The sequence below is a fragment of the Falco punctatus genome (genome assembly GCF_963210335.1).
Source record: "Falco punctatus genome assembly, chromosome: 1".
Taxonomy (NCBI): Eukaryota; Metazoa; Chordata; class Aves; order Falconiformes; family Falconidae; genus Falco; species Falco punctatus.
The window spans coordinates 75931291-75953209 of record NC_137580.1 but is presented as its reverse complement, the minus strand read 5'-3'; the positions used below and the strand labels follow the sequence as shown (position 1 = coordinate 75953209).

The 21919-nt window shown below is 46.6% G+C and overlaps 2 protein-coding genes across 2 annotated transcripts in view; one reads left to right on the top strand and one right to left on the bottom strand.

The window, feature by feature from the left end:
* TNKS (tankyrase) overlaps window positions 1-15449 on the top strand; it is a 139799-nt gene extending 124350 nt beyond the window's left edge. Inside the window, exons 19-26 of the mRNA XM_080385347.1 lie at window positions 330-412; window positions 2925-3045; window positions 3662-3759; window positions 5115-5189; window positions 6423-6528; window positions 7371-7557; window positions 8330-8486; window positions 10313-15449. Coding sequence (XP_080241473.1) covers window positions 330-412; window positions 2925-3045; window positions 3662-3759; window positions 5115-5189; window positions 6423-6528; window positions 7371-7557; window positions 8330-8486; window positions 10313-10399 — 914 coding nt within the window. The 3' untranslated portion in view covers window positions 10400-15449. The remainder of the gene's footprint in view (window positions 1-329; window positions 413-2924; window positions 3046-3661; window positions 3760-5114; window positions 5190-6422; window positions 6529-7370; window positions 7558-8329; window positions 8487-10312) is intronic.
* A 70-nt stretch (window positions 15450-15519) lies between these two features.
* On the bottom strand, window positions 15520-21400 carry DUSP4 (dual specificity phosphatase 4). Its single transcript, XM_080397552.1, has 4 exons — window positions 20896-21400; window positions 17944-18080; window positions 17291-17510; window positions 15520-17059 (listed from the first exon to the last, which is right to left on the bottom strand). Exons 1-4 carry the CDS (start codon window positions 21281-21283, stop codon window positions 16674-16676), a joined length of 1131 nt encoding a protein of 376 aa, XP_080253678.1. The 5' UTR covers window positions 21284-21400; the 3' UTR covers window positions 15520-16673.
* Window positions 21401-21919: the final 519 nt, after the last annotated feature.

Here is a 21919-nt window from a genome sequence, read left to right as displayed (position 1 = left end):
ATACACCCACCCTTCCTTTCCTTCTCTTTGCAATATGAACCTGTGTTTGCCACAGAACATTTATGCTTTTTAATAGTTGATTCTGAGAAGGAAACAGCGATGGACTTTACAATGATCTTTCACACAATGGAACTAGATTGTTTATTATAGACGTAGACAAATTGATTGTAAAAAGAATCAAGAGTTTGGAATTTTGAGAGAATCAGCGGTATTGATACTTTTTTTTTTAAGTACAGAGAGGTTTGCGTGTGTTTTTTTGGTTTGTTTTGTTGTTTGTTTTTTTTTAATTTGGGTGCATAGGATACAATGACTTGTTTTTTCTCTTACAGTCTCAGGTCTTGACATGAATATTACCCAGTTTCTGAAAAGCCTGGGTCTTGAACACCTTCGAGACATTTTTGAGACAGAACAGGTAAGTAGCAAGCCTCATTTTTCTTTGCATGCTTAAAAGATAAACTAATCTAATTAGAGGGACATTTTCATTTTCTAATTGAAAAAGGGAAACAAAAAACGACAACTTCCCATGTACAGAAAGACAAGTATGACCAGGAAAACTGCATATGAGTTGCCAGATACTTCGTGGTGAAGTTGAGGAATCTGAAAATCTCTTTTGTTGTTTGATTCAGATATCCAGTGTCTTTCACTTTCTTATACATACATGATGATTGCCAACTTGGCTTGTATTCTGAGAGTTACATTGGTCCCTGTGAACTTTGAACATGATGGCTATAACAAAGTTAGGTTTGTCACGTGCACTTGGCCTTCAGCCGTCTGATATCTAAACAAGCCTTTCACCACCTGTAGTGCTGCACATATACGTTGGTTAGATCTAGGAAACCCTCCAGTCTGACTATAAGCTGAAATAAAAATGTAGTTTACCAGGGCGTAATCACATTAGAGAATGCAGAAACTGTTTCCTAGTAGGTTAGGACTATAGCATTAATTGGGTTTTGCAGGGCTAATGAGTTTCAAATGGAATTGAGAGATGGGGGGAAAAAATCCCATGGACTTATCATTAGTTCACAATATATGAAAAGAATATTGCCACTTTAACAGCTGTTCAAGCTTACATGACTATTTAGATCAGAAGTACCTCTAATGTATTTGTAGACTTTTTATCTACTGTTTCTTGAATTTAATGTGATAAAGTTAAATAGATTATTTGTTCACGTGAGATGGGCACATTGGTGGAAGTAAAAGGTACAAGTGCAACAGATGGGATTTGATGGTTATTTTTTCCCCAGACCTCTGCTGCTAATCTTTTATAAGGGGTGGTCAGGAAAACAAATGTTTGAAATATATGTGTTGCTTACAGAAAAACTTCCAGCTGTTTCCATGAAATGTTACAGGAGGTGTCTCCCCAGAGTTAAAATGCTGTATAATCTTTCTTATATATGAAACATAAGCTCTTTTCTTTAATTTAGAGCTGCTTCTTAATAAGCAGCAAACCAATCTCAAACCAAGGTGTATCCTATTCATATTTCTTTTTGTCTTACTATTTTTCACACCTTCCTGTTACCATGCTGGTTTTTTTCTGCTTTTGCTGCCTTAACTCCTAACCTGCTTTTAAGATCTTCCCCTGCTAATAAGATTTAATAATGCAGATCAGATTCACTGTATTCATTCATCATTTTGAAAGTGTTTAGCTCCTCTTGTAATTTTTTTCTAGTGAAAACAAGCTCATCTTCCTTTAAGCTTATTGTTTTAAGCTGCTTTTTCCAATCACTGCAGTACTTTCATGTGCACTTTTAACCCCTTGGGTATTACCACCTCCTTATGCTTTATAATATCTGGATTTCTTCTGTATTTTTTTTAATGTCACACTGCACATTATTGATGTCTTCAGTGGCTTTTCCACAGCAATCCCAGTAGGGTTGTTTTCTGCTCAGTTGGACAGGTGTTCAGTGTAGCCATTAATTCCTTGCTTGAGTTGCTTTCTTTTGAATTAATGATATTCAGTTTGTAGTAGACGGAGTTTCATACCTGCAAGTCCAGTTGTGCTAACAATACAGCTTCTTTTGAATCAAATTGTATGGTTTCCCATTATTTGCTGAGCTTCCCATTATAGTTCAGTGTGTAAATGTGGAAATAAGATTTTTATGTAATTATCACCTCCAGATGAAATCTCTGTTTTTCACAGAATCACCTCAGTGCATAATTGCTTTATAGCAATAAAAATGTGTACTTTATTTAGCCTTTATCTCCTTTTTTTTAAAAAAATTATTTGACATCATGTTTTATTACCTTTCTGCTTCCATTAGTAGTCTCCATGAGCTTGAGATTTAAAACCTTGTCAGGTGATTGTAGATGTATTCATATATTGCAATATGAATAACTAATAGTTAGTTGTATGTGTCCTCACAATGTTAATTATTTCCAAAAATAGGGGGTTAGTTGAGCATGACTTAGCATAGCTGACCCACTGGTTTGATTGCACACATGGATACACACACAGAGTATAAGCGCACAGCATAATAATGTTGATGGGAAACACACTTAACATTTACTAGTAAGCTTACAGAATATTCATTTCAGTTTGTGTAATGAAAACAATGAATTGCACAATGGTGTGCAATGTGAGACTTGGAATGCTTCAAAAATACTCCAAGCTTTGTCCCAGCATTTCCATGCATCCTCCTTCTACATAAGTAAAAATGTTTTTGAGAACCAACTCTTGTTGAGTCCTGTAAGAGAAGTAAAAGTTTTGCACAGCTTCAGGCTGTAGCTGCTGGGGATGGTTCTGTGGTAGGGAGAGGCTTGCCAGAAGATGGCAGCAATTAGAAGTGCAGCAAAAGATAAAAAAAACCAAAACCATACTCTTGGTTGCACCATGAATACGTTCCCTTTTTGGAACTGATGGATCTTCAGCCTTGGGAATCAGGCTGGGTTTGGCAAGTGATTCTTGTGGTCTTTCACCTTTCCAGATAACCCTGGATGTGTTGGCAGACATGGGGCATGAGGAGCTTAAAGAAATTGGGATCAATGCATATGGACACCGTCACAAATTAATAAAAGGTGTGGAGAGACTTCTAGGAGGGCAGCAAGGTAAATATGACGCTTATGGTTAATCTTACATGTTGTATACAGCAGGCTCCCAGAGGTCACCTTCTGTAAATGTAGACATTGTCACCAGGACTTGAAAGAATCTGGATATCAAGGAAATGTACTTGCTGGCAGATGTGGTGGCTGGGTGGGTCATGACATGAAAAGAAAATATTGTGGAGATACAGGACTGAGTGATCACTTGCCTTTCCAGAGAGTGGACACCCCTGAGACAGCTGTGCCTATTTCCCAGGACTCTTTCACCCAGGCAAGAGCTTTTAGATTGATTTGCCCTATGTATCTGCCCACAGGCCAGTTGTATCCTGAAGGGTGAATCTGATGGAGTTTTTTGCTGCCCCACACTTCTCAGATCCTTCTCTTGAAAGCAGAATCAATAAAATGCAATTATGTCCCACGTGTGTTTTCCTTTTCTCTTTTAAAGCCTCTGCTGCTAACAAAAGCACTTTTATTTTTTCAAGGTTGTGCTTCTGCCTTGTGTTAATTTTGCATTTCCTGCCATACTGGGGTTATTTAAGAACAGTGCGGGTGCTGGATACAAATAGAGCTGATGTTGTTTCCTCCTGTTGATTTTCACTTCTTTGTTTCTTTCTCTTTGCAGGCACCAATCCTTATTTAACTTTCCACTGTGTGAGTCAGGGGACTATTCTCCTTGACCTTGCTCCTGACGATAAGGAGTATCAGTCTGTAGAAGAGGAGGTATTGCAAGTACCTTTTTTGATGCTGTGGTGACAGTGTGTTTTTCTTTTCACTTATAACCCCTCAGAGCTAAGGCGTACAACACATAGGTGTACAAACTGCGTACATCTGACATGACGTTTAGGGCTCTTCCTTTGTCTTTTTATATAGAGCAATGATGGAAATAATTTTGCTGTGTCCTGCCGATTTTTTTTTTTTATAAGTAGTATGTTTGCTCACTTAGTGTTATCCCAGTTTTGCTTTGTTTTGTGTCTTGGATGTTATCTCATAGCAAGGGTTGCCACAGCTTTCCGTAGATAGGTGGACCTGTGAAAATCAAAGGCGGTGAGTGGAGACCAAGGATCCGAGGCCTTGCGAGTCTGTAGCCATTCTCTGTGCTCGGGCTGTTTCTGCATGTGAACCAGCTTGTTTTCTCTTGTCTCAGTGGCTTAGTTAATCTGTAACCCAGATAAACAGCTCTCGGATAATTGAGAATTGACTGTAATTTTGCCTCCCACACACACATGCTCTTTTATTTAAGTAAACTACAAGCAGATACCATTTTGAAAGAAAAATCATAACAGACTTTCTGAAGAGTTGTGTTGGGAAGAAACTCCATTTTACTGTGCATTTGCTATTTGTGTAGTGTTCCCACACTGTAGCACAGAAGTGTTTGGAGACTTTTTTAAAAAGTCTAGATATTCAGGGTTGCTGCCAGCTGAGCCTGGAATATTTTTGATTATTAACGCTGTGAACTGGAGGTTGTGCAGATTGTTTTAATAAACTTCTGACAGAAAGGGTCACTTGTCTGCCACAGTAAATTGGGATATTTATTTGAGCTGTTACTAAATGTTGTTGTTGTAGCCATAAACATCTCTGGAAAAGACACAATGAAACCATTGAAATTCTCAGGGGCTGCTAATGACATAGGAAAATCTACAGTGCAAGCATTTTCCTGTCACTAAGAAATACAAACTGTACTCATTAGAAACACATTTGTTATTACTTCAAAATTATGGTTTTGTATATTCATTTTCAAAGACTGTTTTTTTCTAATCTAAAGCAGGTTTTCTAGTTGTGTATAATTTTGATAGCAAGTGCCACTATTTTTTTTTTTTTCCTGCGCAGGTTTTTATTACAAGATCGGATAATTGTATCATCCACCTTCTCTGGTGGGGAGCAGCATAGCGTGTTGGGTGCCTGAGAAATAAAGAGTGTATCTCATTTTAAAATTGAGATATTTTGGGGTTTTTTGACAATTAATTTTCAATCAAGACTGTCTGTTGTTGCCAGTGATAAGCTAAGATATTACATGAATACTTTGCCTTGCTAGCAAGCTTTGTGTGCTGAACATTCGGTTGTGTTCGTTTATGTAGATGCAAAGTACAATCCGGGAGCATCGGGATGGTGGAAATGCTGGTGGGATCTTCAACAGGTACAATGTCATCAGGGTAAGTTTTAAAAACTCTTAATCCTATGTGGTAAAATAAGTTGATGCTTATGCAAGCAGGCAGAATTGGTTTAATGGGTCATCCTTTTATATTTAAAGTTCTTCCTTGAAATAATATTCAGGAACAGAATTAAAGCAAGTGCTAAATGTTAAAATTAGACTGATCATGTGCACTGCAGACAATGAGGGAGAAGCGTCCACTTGTGTTCTTAAAGGAGTCTGAAGAACTGATACTGAAGACAGAGGTGAAGAGCCTGACTTACGTTTCACAACCCAATTTAATTTCAGAGGTCTATAACTTCTGTATTCGATTTTGCAGCACAGATTTCTTTTTCCCGGTGTTAGTCTTTCCTTGCCTTTTGAAAGGGGATTTTTGGCAGGGGAAAAGGATGAGCATTAATTTTTATTAAAAGTTTCTATCTCCCTATGCCGCTTTGGATCTTGACAGCTCATTCTTTGATGCTGCCAACTAGAAAAATACCTTTTACAGGTTCTGGCATATCAGAAAATGGAGTGTCGTCTTTCTGAGGGAAAGTACACTTTTCTGGTTCTTTTTTTTTTTTTTTTTGGGGGGGGGGGGGGGGGGGGGGGCGAGGAGGAAATGGAGGGTATCAGAGCAGAACTCTGTTCCTGAGCTCCAGCAAACCCCTGCAGCCTGTCTGTTGGAAAAGTAAGCCTGTGCAACCTTTGCAACTTGGCCTGTAGATACATGTCCTGAAGCAAACTCTGCTTCCATCCTACTCCCAACCAAAGGTGAAGTCCTATACAGAAGCGACAGTGGTATTAGAGCATGTGGCTGGAATGATATCTCAGTATAGATTAAACAGCACATCATCTTATTTCTTTCCTCAGAAGTTGTTTCTTTTCATAAAATTTCAACCTAAACCAGACAGCAAGCTTCAAAAAGCTAGCACAGATTGTTTCAACAGAACTCAAAGCAGAGAGGGAAGGTGTTCCAGTTTGTAGTTCTTGGTGGTATTACAAGCTCAGAGGGAAGAAACCTGAAAGTCTTCCTTAAACCTGAGATCTTAAGCTGCAATTTAACCATCTGTAAGTGTGTGCTACCAGCTTGTTTGAAAGACTTCAGCCTCGCATACAGAACAGCCATGAGGTTTCTTCATACCATTCATATGCCTTACTCTCAGTTTCCCTGTCGAATTTATGCAAACTCTGTGAAACTGTATTCTATTTCAATGCCAATTCAAGTGTGGTTGGACCTGTTGTACCACTGCAGATTCAAAAGGTTGTGAACAAGAAGTTGCGAGAGAGATTCTGTCACAGACAGAAAGAGGTCTCAGAGGAGAATCATAATCATCACAATGAACGCATGTTGTTTCACGGTAAGGAAGTGATCTCTATTTGTATGTACTGGTATTTAACAAAAAAAGAAAAAAGCTTACAAGGACCCACAGGCAATGTTAATGTTGCTATGTCTTCATCCTGTACAGTAATTTTATTTCTACACTGGAAATGCAGGGGTGTGAGGGTGGTGGAGTTAGTCTGTGAGGTTACTGCAATCCAAAAAGCTACAGCAGATAAAAAAAATACTTTTTTTTTTAAAAAAAGGGGTTTTTTGCTAAGCTGTATCTTAGTCATTTCCAGTAAAGCTTCTGGGAGGATGTTACGTAGCTGTGAAAAAGACAGAGTATCTTCTGAAACAGGGGAGTAGCACAGTGTTCTGCTCTCGTGCTTCAGGCAATCCTCAGGGAAAGGAGCCACAACCAACCATGAGTTTCAGCAAGGTGTTCTCTAGAAGCATCCAGAAGGGCCTACAAATGACAGTTGCCTGAGGGTCCTTCTGCCCTAGATCCTTCTATGATTATGCATAGGAAGTTGGTTTTGGGTATGATTGTCCTGACATCTCGCCCCATCTTAACCAATAGTGATTGCTGGAGAAGGTGTGCATTGACAAGATAAACTGCACTGAAATGTGAGTGGGGGGAAAGCCATTTAATGAGATTTGTGAAATGAGTAAGAGACATGAGTCACACGTAGGATCTTGGTATATAACGATAAATCCCACACATCACTACATCCTGCTGGGTATCGCCCCCTTCCAGCTGACTGAGCACACTTTCTGGTATTTAATGGTCTGTTTGAGGCAGACAAGCTCCTCTTGACATAGTCCTGTATTACTATAGAGCTTAACAAGTATGTATAATTTTGTGTCATTCTGTTCTAGGGTCTCCTTTTATTAATGCTATCATTCACAAAGGATTTGATGAAAGGCATGCATACATTGGAGGAATGTTTGGAGCTGGAATTTACTTTGCTGAAAACTCCTCAAAAAGCAACCAATATGTGTATGGGATAGGAGGAGGAACAGGCTGTCCCACACACAAAGACAGGTCCTGTTATATCTGCCACAGGTATGAGTCCAGCAGAGTACCCTCTTGTGTAATTCTGGCTGTCCTGTTTTTTACGATCCTGGCGCAGGATGATTTGCAGGGAAAGAATACCCACTTGAGCTTGGCTGTGGCAGGAAAAATGCAGTTTTCCATTTTTCAAGGCTGAACAAAAAAGGATATAAATGCAGCGAGTCCCACAGAAAGCTCAAAAATTACATCTAAGCATACAGTGAGTATAAATCAAAGTAATTGTGGCTCAGGAAAGAGGCTTAAAACAGCAAGTTTGAAAATGAAGAGTCAGGGGAAAATAGCAGTTAAACTCCAGGCACTATCAGAACAAAACTGCAATGCAAAGTGGTGGTCAGCAGTACAGTGTTGGACTATGGATCAGATAATTTTGGAGGTAATGAACAGGACTTAATCATGGCTTTGTTTTGTGCTGGAGTAGATCAATGTGCTTTTCGCACTTTGACACCTCTCCGTACCCTGCTGGTAGGAACACAGAGAGAGTTTCAGCTTCTTTCAGCAGCTTTATATAAAATGAACTAGGACAGGCCTCCATGTGAGGGCTAAACAAAGTGTGTGTTTTCCCTTCTGCATGCCAAGAAAGATTTTAATTTTTTTGTGACAGGTTTTGTACAATTTTAGAACTAGTTTCTAAAGGTGTTTCTCCAAAAAGCCTCAAGAAATTAATTGTAACAAAATAAACCCAGAAGTCTGAAATCATTCTAGAAGCATACAACTCCTAGTAAGATATTTGAAAATTATGTTACTTTTTTTTTCTTCCTTTTAGACAAATGCTCTTCTGTAGAGTGACCCTTGGAAAATCCTTTCTTCAGTTCAGCACAATGAAAATGGCTCATGCCCCTCCGGGGCACCATTCTGTTATTGGCAGGCCAAGCGTGAATGGACTCGCATACGCTGAATATGTTATCTATAGAGGAGAACAGGTATGTGGGTTAGCAAGGACTGGTTTTCTGGAAGGACAGAGCTTAGAGCTGGAGAGATGTGACTGGTTTCCATACAGAGTCTGCTGTGATAACCTGGTTGATCAGACACATTTTTTTTTGTTTTGTTTAAATGTAGAAATAAACAGTGAACTGTTTCAAGCCAGCAAATGCTATTCCTATCCACTGAGCTGCTCTGATTTAAACTATGCAGAATTGCCTAATTCCCCCTGTGCAGCATTGCTAGAGTCTTTGTTAAGAGTTGTTGTTTCTCTCAGTGGACATTGTTTCTTCCCTCACATTTTACTGACATTACTGCAGTAACAAGGACACATGCATTTCTGGTGCTCTCGTACATGTTGAGGATTCTGGGCTTTTTACCTGTAGATTCCCCACAGTGACAGTGTAACTGTCTGCCTGAGACTACCCTTAAATGGCAGCTGAAGCAGCACAGCAATCTTTAGGAGTTGATTTTTAATCTGAATAACTCAGCTAGACCCTTACTCTAGAAAAGTGGTTTGCTTACTATGCTGGATGGCTCCAAGATTATAAAGTAAGTCCATGATGGAAGGAAGGAACCTTGGGGAGGCCACCTAGGCCAGCCTCTTGTTCACACTGAATTCAGACCAGATTGCTGAGGACTTTCTTTGACCAGGCAGGTCTTGAAGGCCTCAGAGAATGATGCTTCACAGCCTCTTTCAGCAGCTTGCTCCTTCGTTTAATTATCCCCAGAGTAAAAGATACATTCTTGGCATCCAATAGGAAATTCCTCTGTTTTTATTAATTTCATTCTCCTGCTGTGCAGCTCAGAAAAAGAGTCTGGCTCTGTTTTTTCAATAGCCTTCCATACATAATGGACAATTGCTATGAGGTTCCACAAAGCCTTCTGTTTTCTGAACTGAACAAGCCCTTCTCCCTCAGCCTCTTCCCGTTTATCCTGTGTTCTCTCCCCCAGTTCTTAGTGGCCCTTTGCTGAACTTGGCTTCAGCTTGTTGGCATCATTCTTGTATTTGAGGACCCCAACGTTGTATGTAGTTGTCTAGATGCGGTCGAGTGAGTATTGAATAAACGGCAGTCATTGCTGTCCTCAGTTAACTGCACTGCTGGTGATGTACCACAGGATGCTGGTAGCCTTTATTGCTGCTGGGAACGCTTGATTCTGCTGTAGCTTGCCATCACCCAGGGACCCCCAGCACCTTGGCAGTGGAGCTGCTTCCTATCCTGCAGTGTTACAAGGAATGCAGCCCAGGTGCATTTGCTCTTGCTGGATTTCATTAGGCTTCTTTTAGCCCAGCCTCCTCTGATCTGTCTGGGTTCCCCTGCCCTCCAGCAACTTTAGCTTTGTTCTGGGACGAAACCTCCTACCTGTTCTCAGGAAAACACTGGGTTATGTGCTTTGGGTGTGCCAAGTTATTTTACTGCCAGTAAGAGCATTATTTGCAGATCACATGGCAAGTCAGTGAGCATTTTAGGGTCAGGCTACACTGGTCATCTGAGGGTTTTTTTTAATAACTGGCTGATCTGTGGGATTAGCTAACAAGGAGGGTAACTCTGAACTCCTGTTGCGCACACAATTTCTGGCAGCGTCTGCATGGAATGAACATCTTTCTTTCTAGTAGTGTATTAATGAAGGTATTCATTATATCGAACGGTTTCTAATTAGTGCTGGATAAGTTTGAAATCTGCTTTTTCTTTTGCATTCTGTGAACACAGAGTTGATTCTTGCACTGTCCTTTCTGGTCACTGTTGAGCGAAATCCAAAATGTAAACTTGCTAAGCATACCCTTGCATAAAGCAATGTGTTTTTTTTTTTCTTGACTTACTTTCAGGCATACCCAGAATATCTCATTACATACCAGATTGTGAAACCAGAAGCTCCCTCACAGACAGCAACAGCAGCAGAGCAAAAGACCTAGTAGCTACAGAGCAGTGAAGAAGGATGTGACTTTAATCTTGGACTGGATGGACATGTGTTTCAGAAAATCAGTATCATATAAAATTCTTAACAACCTGGAAATAAGCTGTATGTCTTTTATAAAGCATTGCTGTCTTCATGAATATGATATGAGTAACTCTTGCATACTCAACTGCTACTGTTCCTTTTGAGGGAAGTTTACAAGGGACTGCCTTTTAATAACATATCTCAGGCTCCTAGTGTCTGCAGTTAACGTGTAAAATAATGTTGTTTTGATCTAGACTTCAGGAACATTATTGTGCAAACAGAAATCTTTCAGTGCCATCTCACATGCTAAAATTTCAGACACTACTATTCTAGTTATTTTATTCGCAAATAAATTGCATTAAGCCCATAATTTCCTTTTCAGCATACACCATGCATTTAATGTTTTCAAGAGATCTTAGCCAACTATTTATTTTCCTTTTGTATTCTGAAGTTGAGCCAGAACCTTCTTAAAGAATTTTGCACAAAGTCGAGTTGACTAAAATCATTAACAATGCAACATTAATTTCATCTGAGAAGGGGCTAGGTCCAGTTCTTCAATATAGGGTTTTTTTGCACACCTCTGAACAAAGGATAATATGAGTGAGTGTAACTTTAGAGTGGAAACAAATTGCATCGGTTTGCTGCTTTGTCTGTGTGAGTTTTCTGGGGGAAGCCCTAGGAGGTGTTCACAAGGGTAAAACCAGGTCCTGTGCTTGGAAGAACTTAAAAAAGCAGGTCGATGCCCTCTGCTGGCATCTCTAAAAGAACATTTTTATAAGGCTCCTATTAAGTACATGCAGTTTGTGAAATGTTCTCCGGTTACATTGGCATATGGTTTTGCTGGGAGGTAGCAGGTGAAAAGTCAGAAGATTGCACACACGAGGGCATATCTGGTTCATGTCCCTCTGTAATACAAGACCCAGTAAACGGGTTTCAGACTGGTAAGGGAGAGTGTGTTATAGCAGTTTCATGTCACATCTTTGTGTGTGGCATCACAGTTGAAGAGCTTAAGGGATTTACAAAAATAATACTATTTTTTTAAAATATCAATTCAATATTTTGATGAGCATGAACTTTTAAAACATCAGTTGGCCAATGGATTTGTTTGCAGGTATACCAGAGAACAAAGTTAGGATTTATTCACTCTACTCCCCTTCCCTGCAAGTTCCCAGTTTTATTTCAGTGGGTAGGAGAATGGCACACTATGGCACAACATCGAACAATTTCACAAGTCCCCCTCATGGAGGATTTGTGGGTTTTTTACAGCTTCAGAGAAAGTTGAAAATCGAGCCATGGTGATTTTTTACAACAAATGGTTGTAATTGGTATTAACAACCAATACCAGGAGATATGCTCCAGTGCTGAGCATGTAATGACTGGAGAAAAAAAGAAGTGGAAAAAAAAATAATGTTCCTTTCAACACAACATGCTGTACATTTCCCTGTCAATCAGCACTGTTTAGTGTCTGATGATGCAGTTCATGCGTTCAGATTTTATCCCCCTTAAAGCAAGGAAATGACAGAATAGTGTGCTTTTAGTATATAAAATTATATGTGCTCCCCACAAAAGTGGGATTTTGCTGACATCTTTGGATAAAACAAACTTAAACTTGAAGAGCTTTTCACTTTCAGCATTAAGACACAACATTTTCATTTGTGACATTAAGACACTAATGTTGAAGCACGTTATCCTCACAGAGGAATTTCACCCACTGTAAAATCAGTCATTTGATGCAATCTGGCTACCTGCACATCATCTGTTTTGTAAAGAAAACCTTAGAAATAGCAATACTGCAACAGATCTTGAACGTCGGGTTTTATTTTTCTTGAGCTGGCGGTGGATATATGGTTCTTGCTTCATTTTGTGACCTGATTAAATATGTAGCTTCAAAGTCCAAGCCAGCCTCTAGCCTAGTTGTCCTTTTAATCAAATCTCATTGATAAAATTGGGTGCTTGTATTTTGGCTACTTGTTTAATAGTGTTAGGATTGCAAAGATCACCACTAGGCTTTGAAACTTTGTATTCATCATTTAAGTTTGGCGTTTGATTTTTAGCTTAGTTAATAACGGAGCAGGGGGATGTGCCTATCTACACTAGGGTTTCAAATAGCAGTGAGAGTGAGTGTTGCTCACCATCCCCAGTTAGACATAGTTTTAAATGGTAAAACAGTTGTGCTGCTTAGGTGAGCAAAATGGTTAATGTGGGTGTGGAAGTTAAAAAGTTTTACATCTTTCAAAAACAAGAACAAACCTAAAACCAAAATCCCCACCGAGCCCACACCAGATTCTGTTCTTGCTTGTTGTTTCCTGTGTGCTGATTGAACTCATGGCTAGTCTGGATTTCTTCTGCAGCCTTGAACTTCTAGAAGATAAAAAAGATTGTCCGGTATCTTTGAACTGCCAGTGTTAACGTATCTGATGTTCTGTGCAGAGTAAAGGTGCTGTGTGAGGAAATCATTTTGCAGTGGTTTTTGTCTCGTGATGGTGTGATCTTGTATCCATTTGTGGCCAGACACAGAGGAATACCCAGGCCTGATGATGATGATGATGCATCTGTGTGTTGTAGAAACCTGTGCAGGAGTGGCGTCTGCCTCTCCTGATGTATGTTGTTGTAGCTCCTCTTACAGTTTAAAACCAAGTGAGGATCTGCCCATCAATATTAAAGTTACCCATGAAAAAGCTGGTTGTGGTTTTGGTGGTAGAGCTGCATTTGGCAGGTTGTTAACGGTACAGATGATGCTGCTTTAGCTGGGGGAGTTAACTTGATGCCTCTGAATTCTGGAGAATGGGACCTCAAAAAATAGCACACCCCTGTAACCAGGCAGCTGCTGCCTACTGAGAAATGACGCTTTTCAACATGCTGCGAAGAGCAGTCTCCTGATAATGGGATGCCCCTTTGCAGCATTGGGTCACCAATGGAAGCACAGTAGGAGCTGAGGATGCAACACACTGGGCTGAGCTGCCTCGGGTTCAGAGCCTCTCGCTGGCTCCAGAAAGAGCTATTCCCACTGGGACACAACGTGGTGTCTGCTGGGGAAAGGGACAGTTGCCTGTCAGGCCTGTTGATTTTTGTCCATGTCCCTTTGAGGCAGCATTTTGAAACGTCTGCGCAGTTTGCGACATGACCTTCATAGGCAAAACAAAAAGAAACTTCACCATGTAGCGAAGAAGGGAGGGTTCTGCTCTCCATTGTGGAAATTGTTTCCATGAGACAGATGAATTAGGTACCTGGTGCAGAGTGACATTGCAGTCTGAATGCTGTCAACAAAACTTCTGTTAGGATAAAAAGTAGAGTATAGTACCTTAATAAGGTATGTCTTACTGTCTCATCCTTGTTTTTATCTGCCAATCTGTTTTGATCCCAGCTCCATGGAGACTGTTACAAACCTCTTGTACTACTTCCACCATTTTGCAGTCACTATTGGTCTGTAGTCCAAGGAACAAGCAATGTGGTTTTTCTAACCTCTGTTTTGAACGTTGGCATGTGATGCGATAGTATCCTACCGCGTTATGCAGCAGGAATTTATTTTGCCTGCAAACTTTTGTACTTTGCTTGTTTATAACAAAGCAAAATTCTGTGCTGAAGCAAAAGGAAAGCCCTGCAAAATGTTCTGCACTGCTGGCTTTGGTGGGCAGCAGGCACAGAGGAGGCATGTGGTCAGAGTAGCTCCTGGAGGAGGGTGCTTCCTTACCTCTGGAAACCAGCTGATCCGACAGCTTGTTGTAGGTGAGAGATGTCTGTTCCCTGTGAATGTGTGAAGTGCTGAGGGATGCTAACATTTTGTGCCACTGTGTGGCCTGTGGGAACTGCTTTGGACGGTGGCAGATCTTGTCAAAAATAGTCCTGCATCCCTGAAGTGAAGTCTGAGCTCCTACACAGTGCATGCACGACCTAGAATTTTCTTATGGGACTGTTAACAGAAATTACCCAAAACGGATTTTTTTCAAAAGATGGGTAAAAGGAAGAGTCCAACCCCAAAGCAGATTATTTTGAACATCGCTAATGATTCTCAGAAGCTGAAGGTCAGGAGATGTGTGGAATTATTTTTAGTGGGATTTCTCCCTTTCCATGCCGCTTTGCCACAGAAAATCTAGCTCAGAAATCTAAAAGGAGATGCATCTAATGCATACTTCAGTCACTTTAAGCTATGCTGCAGTGCTGCTGGGGGAGGCATGGGAAAGTGCAGATTCAGTTCTAGCCTCAGGTAGGGGGTGCCTTGTGAACCTCCATAGACTTGGATCCATGGATGATCAGAGGTGGTGGCTTCGGCACAGTCCGGGGCATGCTCTCCTGATCAGTCAGAGGGCAGCGGGACACTGCATGCAGAGATGGAATGGCAGTGTTCCCACTTTGGGAGACAGCATATGCACATTAACATTTCTGAAGCAACGTGGAAGAGCCCACGAATCTGTAGGGAACACAAGAAGCAAACGCATTTCCCATTACACTAACACACATGCCTGTCAGGTTCTATTGTCCGACTGGTTTTGATCGATCTATTTCTGTCTTACTGAACCTGTTGGTGGCAAGTTTTAGTGATGGTTACATTAATTAGTAATGTAGATGGTTAAGAGTCTCTGTATTATAAGGTGATTTTGACAATTTCTTAACATCTGTAGAACTTGCTTCAGCTTTGGAAATTGAAATGGGGATTTTTTTCTGTGCCAGTCCCGTGAGCTTGTGCATCTTCACTCCTAATTGCTTTCTCTGCCAACCCAGATGGCAAGGTACCTGGGGTTTGACTTTTTAGACTTTTTTTTTGTGTAACTTGTTTTCATAACTAGCCCTGTATGTTTCCTCTCCTGGTTGCCAATCACCTGGAGCTGGAATACCATTTATTTATTTCTTCCTTTACCCTCTCTCTCTCAAAGATGACGATGGGCAGGTTCTCAGCCTACCTACACGGTGGACTTTAGGTAACATCTCTGTAACAACCAAGTTTGATCTATAAATGTGCTTGGCTAAATGTCTGATCTGCAATACTTGTAATAGTTTAAAATTCAATAAATACATTTTTAACAGTAGCTCTGTGAGAGTGTTTGCACAACCTGCTCTTCTGTCTGGGTCTTAGGACAAACCTGCTGCAGCCACAACTGTTGAAAACAGGCTTCTTTTTATTTTCTCCAAACAATCTGTTTTCTCCCTCCCTCAGGCAATAAATAAAAAGTTAATTTCTAAAAATAAAAAATTAAAGGAACAAAACCATACATATGTACATCAGCCACACAGGCATCTTGTGTGTTGGATTGGACTGGGGGGAAGGAGAGAGGTAGGGTGGGAAATAAGGTTCCGGGTATGTCCGTGATGAGGCATTTTCTAGGCTTGGATGAAAAGCTGCAGCAGCATCACACAGATGACCTCTCTGGGCCAGCCTCTCCTCCACCTGACTGCTGCTTTCTTCCATTACAGCCCCCCCACATCCCATCCTGCTCCTTTTGGAAGAGCAGCAGCGCTGGGCTGGTGGAGAGAAAACTTGAACAGAGTACTCAAAAGCAGCCTGGACTGCTGCCCCCACCCCTTCTTTCTCTTAAGCCACAGGAGGTTGGACCTAAGCTTTGCAGGAACCACGGGGGCAAGAAAAAGGGGATTTAGGATGGCATCTCCCCAGCCAGAGATTGCTCTCCCCCCCTGGAATGGGCTCAGCTGGTCACTTGGCAGGTACCTCCCAGCTCCTGTGTCACCTCCCCAGGCAGTGGCAGGGTGAGGCTGAGTGCAGGCAGCCCTGTGCCGTGTCCTGCTTGCCCCGAGGCCCTGTCTGCAGCTCTGCTGGTGGCCCCCATAACTGGGCTCAGGCAAGCAGCACTCACCCCACACCCTCCCCGTGGGGAACGCTGCTGCACAATGAACCCAGGGCATGCTCCCTTTTCAACCCAGGTGAGCCAGAGGCAGAAATACAGGGAGAAGGGGAGGTGTATCTTGCGTTTTTTTTAAAAAACACAACAATAATACAGGAATGGAAAGAGATGAAGACCAGGCACTTGAGGAAACCCAGTATACTATTATTTTTTTTCTCCCCCAAAGAGCCTGGACAGTGTCAGGGTTTGTGGCTTTTACAACTTTCATGCTTTCAAAACATAAAATTAAAAAGCAAAAAACCCAAGATGAGGTAAGAAATTTCTCTACGAAAAAGATGTTGAGTCCAGGGTGAACGGCAGTGTCCGGCACTATTGCTTAACTTACCGGGGCTCCGTGCCTGCCTGCTCCCTCCACACCTGGCACTAGCTGCCTGGCTGGCCCCATCCCCTGAGCTAACAGCTGGGCGACGTGGTGATGGGGCTGTGCAGGTATGGGAGGCTGCTGGGGGTGGCATGGACACCAACCGAGACTGGGAAGCTGAAGACAAACTGGGAGGTGGGGGTGGAGGTGGCCTTGCCCCTTTCCCGCAGTGTCCCCGAGGGGCTGACAGCTTCCACTGCATAGGAGGTGGCCAACACCTGCGACTCAAACTGCAGCAGCTGCCCCATGAAGCTGAAGTTAGGGGAGATGATGCTCCGGCGCTGCTTGACGAACTCAAAGGCCTCTTCCAGCTTGACACGCTTCTTCATCATCAGGTAAGCCAAGCAGATGGTGGCTGAGCGGGAGATCCCAGCCTGGCAGTGGACTAGGACCCGGCCACAACACTCCTTCACAGAGTCTGGAGGGCAACAGGGGATGAGACATGAGACCGGCGCCCTTCCAGCAAAGGCTGACCCCTCACCAAACCCACTGGTGGGGACTGACCTCCCTCCCACCAGTGCAACAAACAGCCCCGGCCCCTGTGGGACCCCATCCCCTCTGAGTCAAAGGCTCTGGGTCTTCGAGGGGGGAACCTTCCCCCCCACCTAGTGAAACATGCAGGGACACAGCTCCCTGCTCAGGCACTCACCAATGTACTCAATTGCCTCCATGAACCAGGAGCTGATGTCAGCTTTGTGGTTATCCTCCACGGGGATACACTTGTACTGGTAGTGTCCCTCAAAGTGGTTGGGGCAGTCTGAGGAGACGTTCAGCAGGGCTGTGATGCCCAGCGCATCAAGCATGTCCCGCCGGGCAGCGTGGTAGGCACTGCCAAGGTAGAGGAAGGGGAGGATTTCCACAGGGCCACCCTGTTCCAGAGAAAAAGAACAGATATGGGGGTGACCAGGGGACAGCAGTAGGCAGGACACAAATACAGATGGCTCGGATGCCCTGAGCAGTGCAGGAACCTGGCGGCTGATCCAGGGCCCTCAAAAGAGGGAGCAGAGGCTGCCTTTTGGAGCTGTTCAACCCATCTCAGCAGTCCGTCCGTCCCCCCCCCCCGCATCCCATGCAGGAACAGGCAGGTGTAGTTAACAGGATTTGGGCTTATCTGCTCCCCAGGGAGCGCAGAGACCCTGGGACCAGGAGGACCACCGTGCTCTCCCACAAGAGGAAAGGAAGCGGGGCTCTGGCTCTGCAGTCCTCAGCCGGGGGACAGCGGAAAGACTCCAGCAGGAGCAGGTTGCAATGCTGGAAGAAGCGGTCAAAAAAAACAGCTGAGCACTGGGCTTCTAGATGTACCTGGTCATGAAGGGGGGTCCCACAGGAACTGCAGCCCAAATCCAGGGGCTCGGCGCTGGTGGGGGGCGACACGTTGCTCAGGGACTTGGTTTTTGCACAGAATTCAGGGTACTCCGAGGAGAAGCGCTCGTAACCTCCTGCAAGAGGAGAGGCACAAAGCGTTATGCCAGGCTACCTATAGCTGGAGCTGACGCGTCTCACTGTGCCCTTCGCCACTAGATGATGCTACAGTGATGAAGAGTGGTCTCCTGCCCCAGGACGAGCAACCAGGCTCCTGGTAGCAAGAGGGGAGATCCTTGAGCTCCCACCACTCCCTTGGAGCAAACCCTCTGTAACGCTCTTGGCTGCCCAAAGTCTCTGGTCCAGGGTTTAGTCCCCTACGCGCTGTCAGCCAAAACCCCGGACCGAGGGCAAGGTTGCTCTCTAAGATGACGGAGAGAGGATTTGTTGCCAGCATCCTTCGACTTTAACAGGAAAAGCTGCTCCCAGGCCAAAGACCGTTCGGTTCCCAGCCTCCTCACACATCATCCTGCCACAAAGCCCAGGGTGGTCTCCCACTCTCCCAGCCTGACCCCCCAACCCAGAGCTCCCAAAACAACAGGCCAGGGAAGCCCTGGCACTGGCCAGGTACAGTGAAGCTAATCCCACAGCAAAGCTGCTCTCCAGAGAGAGGTGTCCACTGCTTCTCAAGGACATGGGTCTCAGCTGCACGTGGAGGTGAGTGGCTTGCTCCTCTGACCTGCTGCCAGGAGGACAAGCCAAGGTGACCTCAGGTCTTTCTAGTGGCAGGCAAAAGAAAAGAAAACCCCATCAACTTCCCAGACAGGGAAACCGGGGTGTTGGCTGCACATAAACACTTCTGGTGAGATTTCCTTCTCTCATTCACATCAAATCAACAAACCCGACGTCCTTGTAGAGTCTGACCTTGAGCATTAAAACCAACAGAAATTGGGTGTTTTACTACCACCACAGGAATCTAGGTAGACCAAGCCCTGACTCCAGGAGTTATCCTGGAAGACTCGCCCCAGCTGCACAACCTGTGTCTGCAGATTTGGCTGTGCCAGAGCACACACAGCAGGACACCTATTCCTCATCCAGCCTTATCTCTGAGGCTGCCCTGAACAACGCTAGATGTTCAAAAGACCAGTGGATGCTATCACCTCCGGCAAAGCAGCTGAGGAAACCATAGGCAGCTAGAGACCAATATTGCCAGCATCTCAGGCACCCTTTATGGTCTCCTTCTCCTACGCAAGGAAGGGCTCTAACACCTCAAAGCAGAAGCGCGCACACACATTGCTAGATTTGCACTGTCCCTCCCACGTGAGCAGGACAGTTTGCAGAGGCTGTGGTTTCCAGGGCCTGACATCCCTTTGCGTCCTACTGGTTTGATCTGGAAGAGCACCCAAAACGAAGTGCCTGTTAGACATCTTCAGGAGGTCTGATCCCAAAATCCCTGGACCTACCCCATCCCACCCTGGTGGCCATCACACCGTCCTGAGAGGGAGAAGCTGCCCGCAGTGATGCACGGAAACGGGCGCGCTCTTTGGCAAAGCAGATCAACCCTTTCAAACGGTCAAAGACATTTCTCTTCAGTGCATCCCGTCAGATCTAATGCCTGCTCAGCCCAGCACCACATCCAGCACCTCCATCCAGCGCTGTGCGGCTCCTGGCTGTGCGTGCAGGGCCTGGCACGGGAGCCAGCCTGGGCAGGAGCCATCGCCAAGCGGCGCCCAGCCAAACCATTTCGCCGGGAACCTGGCAGCAGCCCCATCTGCACAAAACAGAGCCAGGTCTTCCATCGTGACCTGCAGCCATTACATTTGCACTTGGACACGCACAGTGCTGGGTTAGCAGGGCTCTTGTGGAATCTGAGCGAGCTGAACCATTTGAGTAGCTCTGTGGTAAAGCAAGGAAAAAGTCTCCAGTGCCAAGACCGTGCCCGCAGGAGCCCATTCCTTAGAAGTAAGGGACTGGAAACCCCCAACAACCTCCCACGAGAGCCACAGGGGCACCAGAAGCCCTCAGCTGCTGATAAAGGCCACCCCTGCAGCACAGCTGCGTTTTCTGCCACATCCGCAGCTCCCAGCACCGTGACGGCTCATGGCAAAGGACCCGATCGCACGTTCCCGAGCGAGCCCTCGCTGTGCGGGTGCTCCCACAGCGCAGCATCATATCGCATCTATCCCATCCTCGGAGCGGCTCCCGCTGTTTTTACTGTAGCTAGTACAACAGGAGTGCTAGCTCCTCCATCTATCAAGCCCCTTAATGGATTTGCTACTCTGCATAAGCATCCTTGCCCCTGCTGTAAGTAAACCAAGGAATAAATTAACTCTCGGGCTGTATTAAAAAAAAAAAAAAAAAAAGGAAGAGCCCACAGAGCGCATCCAGGAGCCCCAGCCGAGCATCCCGCCGCCCTAAATCACCTCCCGGCCCTTCCCAGGCCCAGCCGCCCGCAGCGCCTCTTTTAACACCCGCCGACGGCTGAGCGGGGCGGGGGAGCCGGGGCTGCCGCGACAGCAGCACCGGGGCACCCCGGGGGTCCCGCCCGCCGCACCGGGGCACCCGCCTGACAGCGGCTAAGGGGTCCCGAGCGAGCCGTCGCCGCCGCGGGGCGGGGAGTGACCTCGGGCGCAGAGCGGGGGTCCCTGCCCCGCTGCCCCCCGGCTTCGCGCCGCCGGGTGTCCCGGCCGGGCCCGGGGGCACAGGGGCGGCCCCCCCGTCCCCCGCCCAGCCTCGGCGCTGCCGGCCGCCCCAGGACCCCCGCCCCGGGACACAGCCCCGCCGCCGGCTCCCAGCTGCTGCCCGGGCGGCCGGGAGGGGCGCAGCGGGGCCGGGGGCGCAGCGGGGCCAGACCGCAGCCCCGGGCGGGGGCGCCCGCCGCCGGGAGCCCCGGGGGGTGAGGGGGTTGCTGCCCGCGGCCACGTCCCGCCCGCTCCTCCCCCCCGGCGGTACCTGCCAGGAGGCGGATGTCGGCTCGCGCCGTGTCGCGGCGGAGCGCGCGCACCACCAGCGCCACGGTGCTGTCGTCGCGCAGGGCCTCGGCGCGCGGGCTGCGCTCGTCGTACACCACCACGGCGGCGTAGAGCCCGGCGCGCAGCCGCGCCCGCACCTCGCCCTCGGCCGGCAGGATCTGCTCCAGGCTGACGGCGCCCTTAGCCCGCCGCCGCACGATCGTGTTGCAGCGCACGTTGAGCGCCCCGCGGATGTGGCCGGCGCTGTGCGCCAGGAAGGGGCGGCAGTCCAGCACCAGGCAGCGCCCGGGGCCGCCGGCCTCGTCGCGGCACACCAGGCGCCGCAGCGCGCTGCCCTCCATCTCCCGCAGCCCCTCGGTGGCCACCATGGCGGGGGCGGGCGGGGGAGAGGAGAAGGAGGAGGAGGAGGCGGCCGGGCCGGACCCCGGTGCCGGTACCGCTCGCGCACCCCCGCGCGCGCCGCGGCGCCTTTACTACCCGGCGGCGGCCGGCGCGTGCCCCCGCCCCCCGCCCCGCCCCGCCCATTCATCCCGCGCCGCGGCCGCATGAATGGACGGAAGGCGGCGGGCGGGCGCGGGCGACGTCACCGCCTCCATTCACAAAAAATCCGGCCTGGCCGCCGGCCGGCCATGTTCGCCGCGTCTTGTGAATGGGGCGGCGGGCGGGCGGCGCCTCGGCCTCCCCCCCTCCCCCCGGCGCCGTGTCACCCCCGCCGCGCGGGCACCGGCATACACACAGCCGGCCGCTGCGGGGCACACACCCGTACGCGGTCGAGCGCACCCCTGCCCCCCATCCCCCACCGGGCACGCGCACGTGCACGCGCTCCTCCCCCTCCTTTGTCCCTGAGCGCCCGCTCGGGCCGGTAGCGGGGTCGGGAGCGGGGCGCACCGAGGGCTCCGCGGGGTCCCTCCGGCGGCCTGGCCGCCGCCGCCACGTTCTCCCCGTCGGTGAGTGACAGCCCGTTGGCCGCAGAGCCTTACAAACGCCACAGCCCCCTGCCAGGG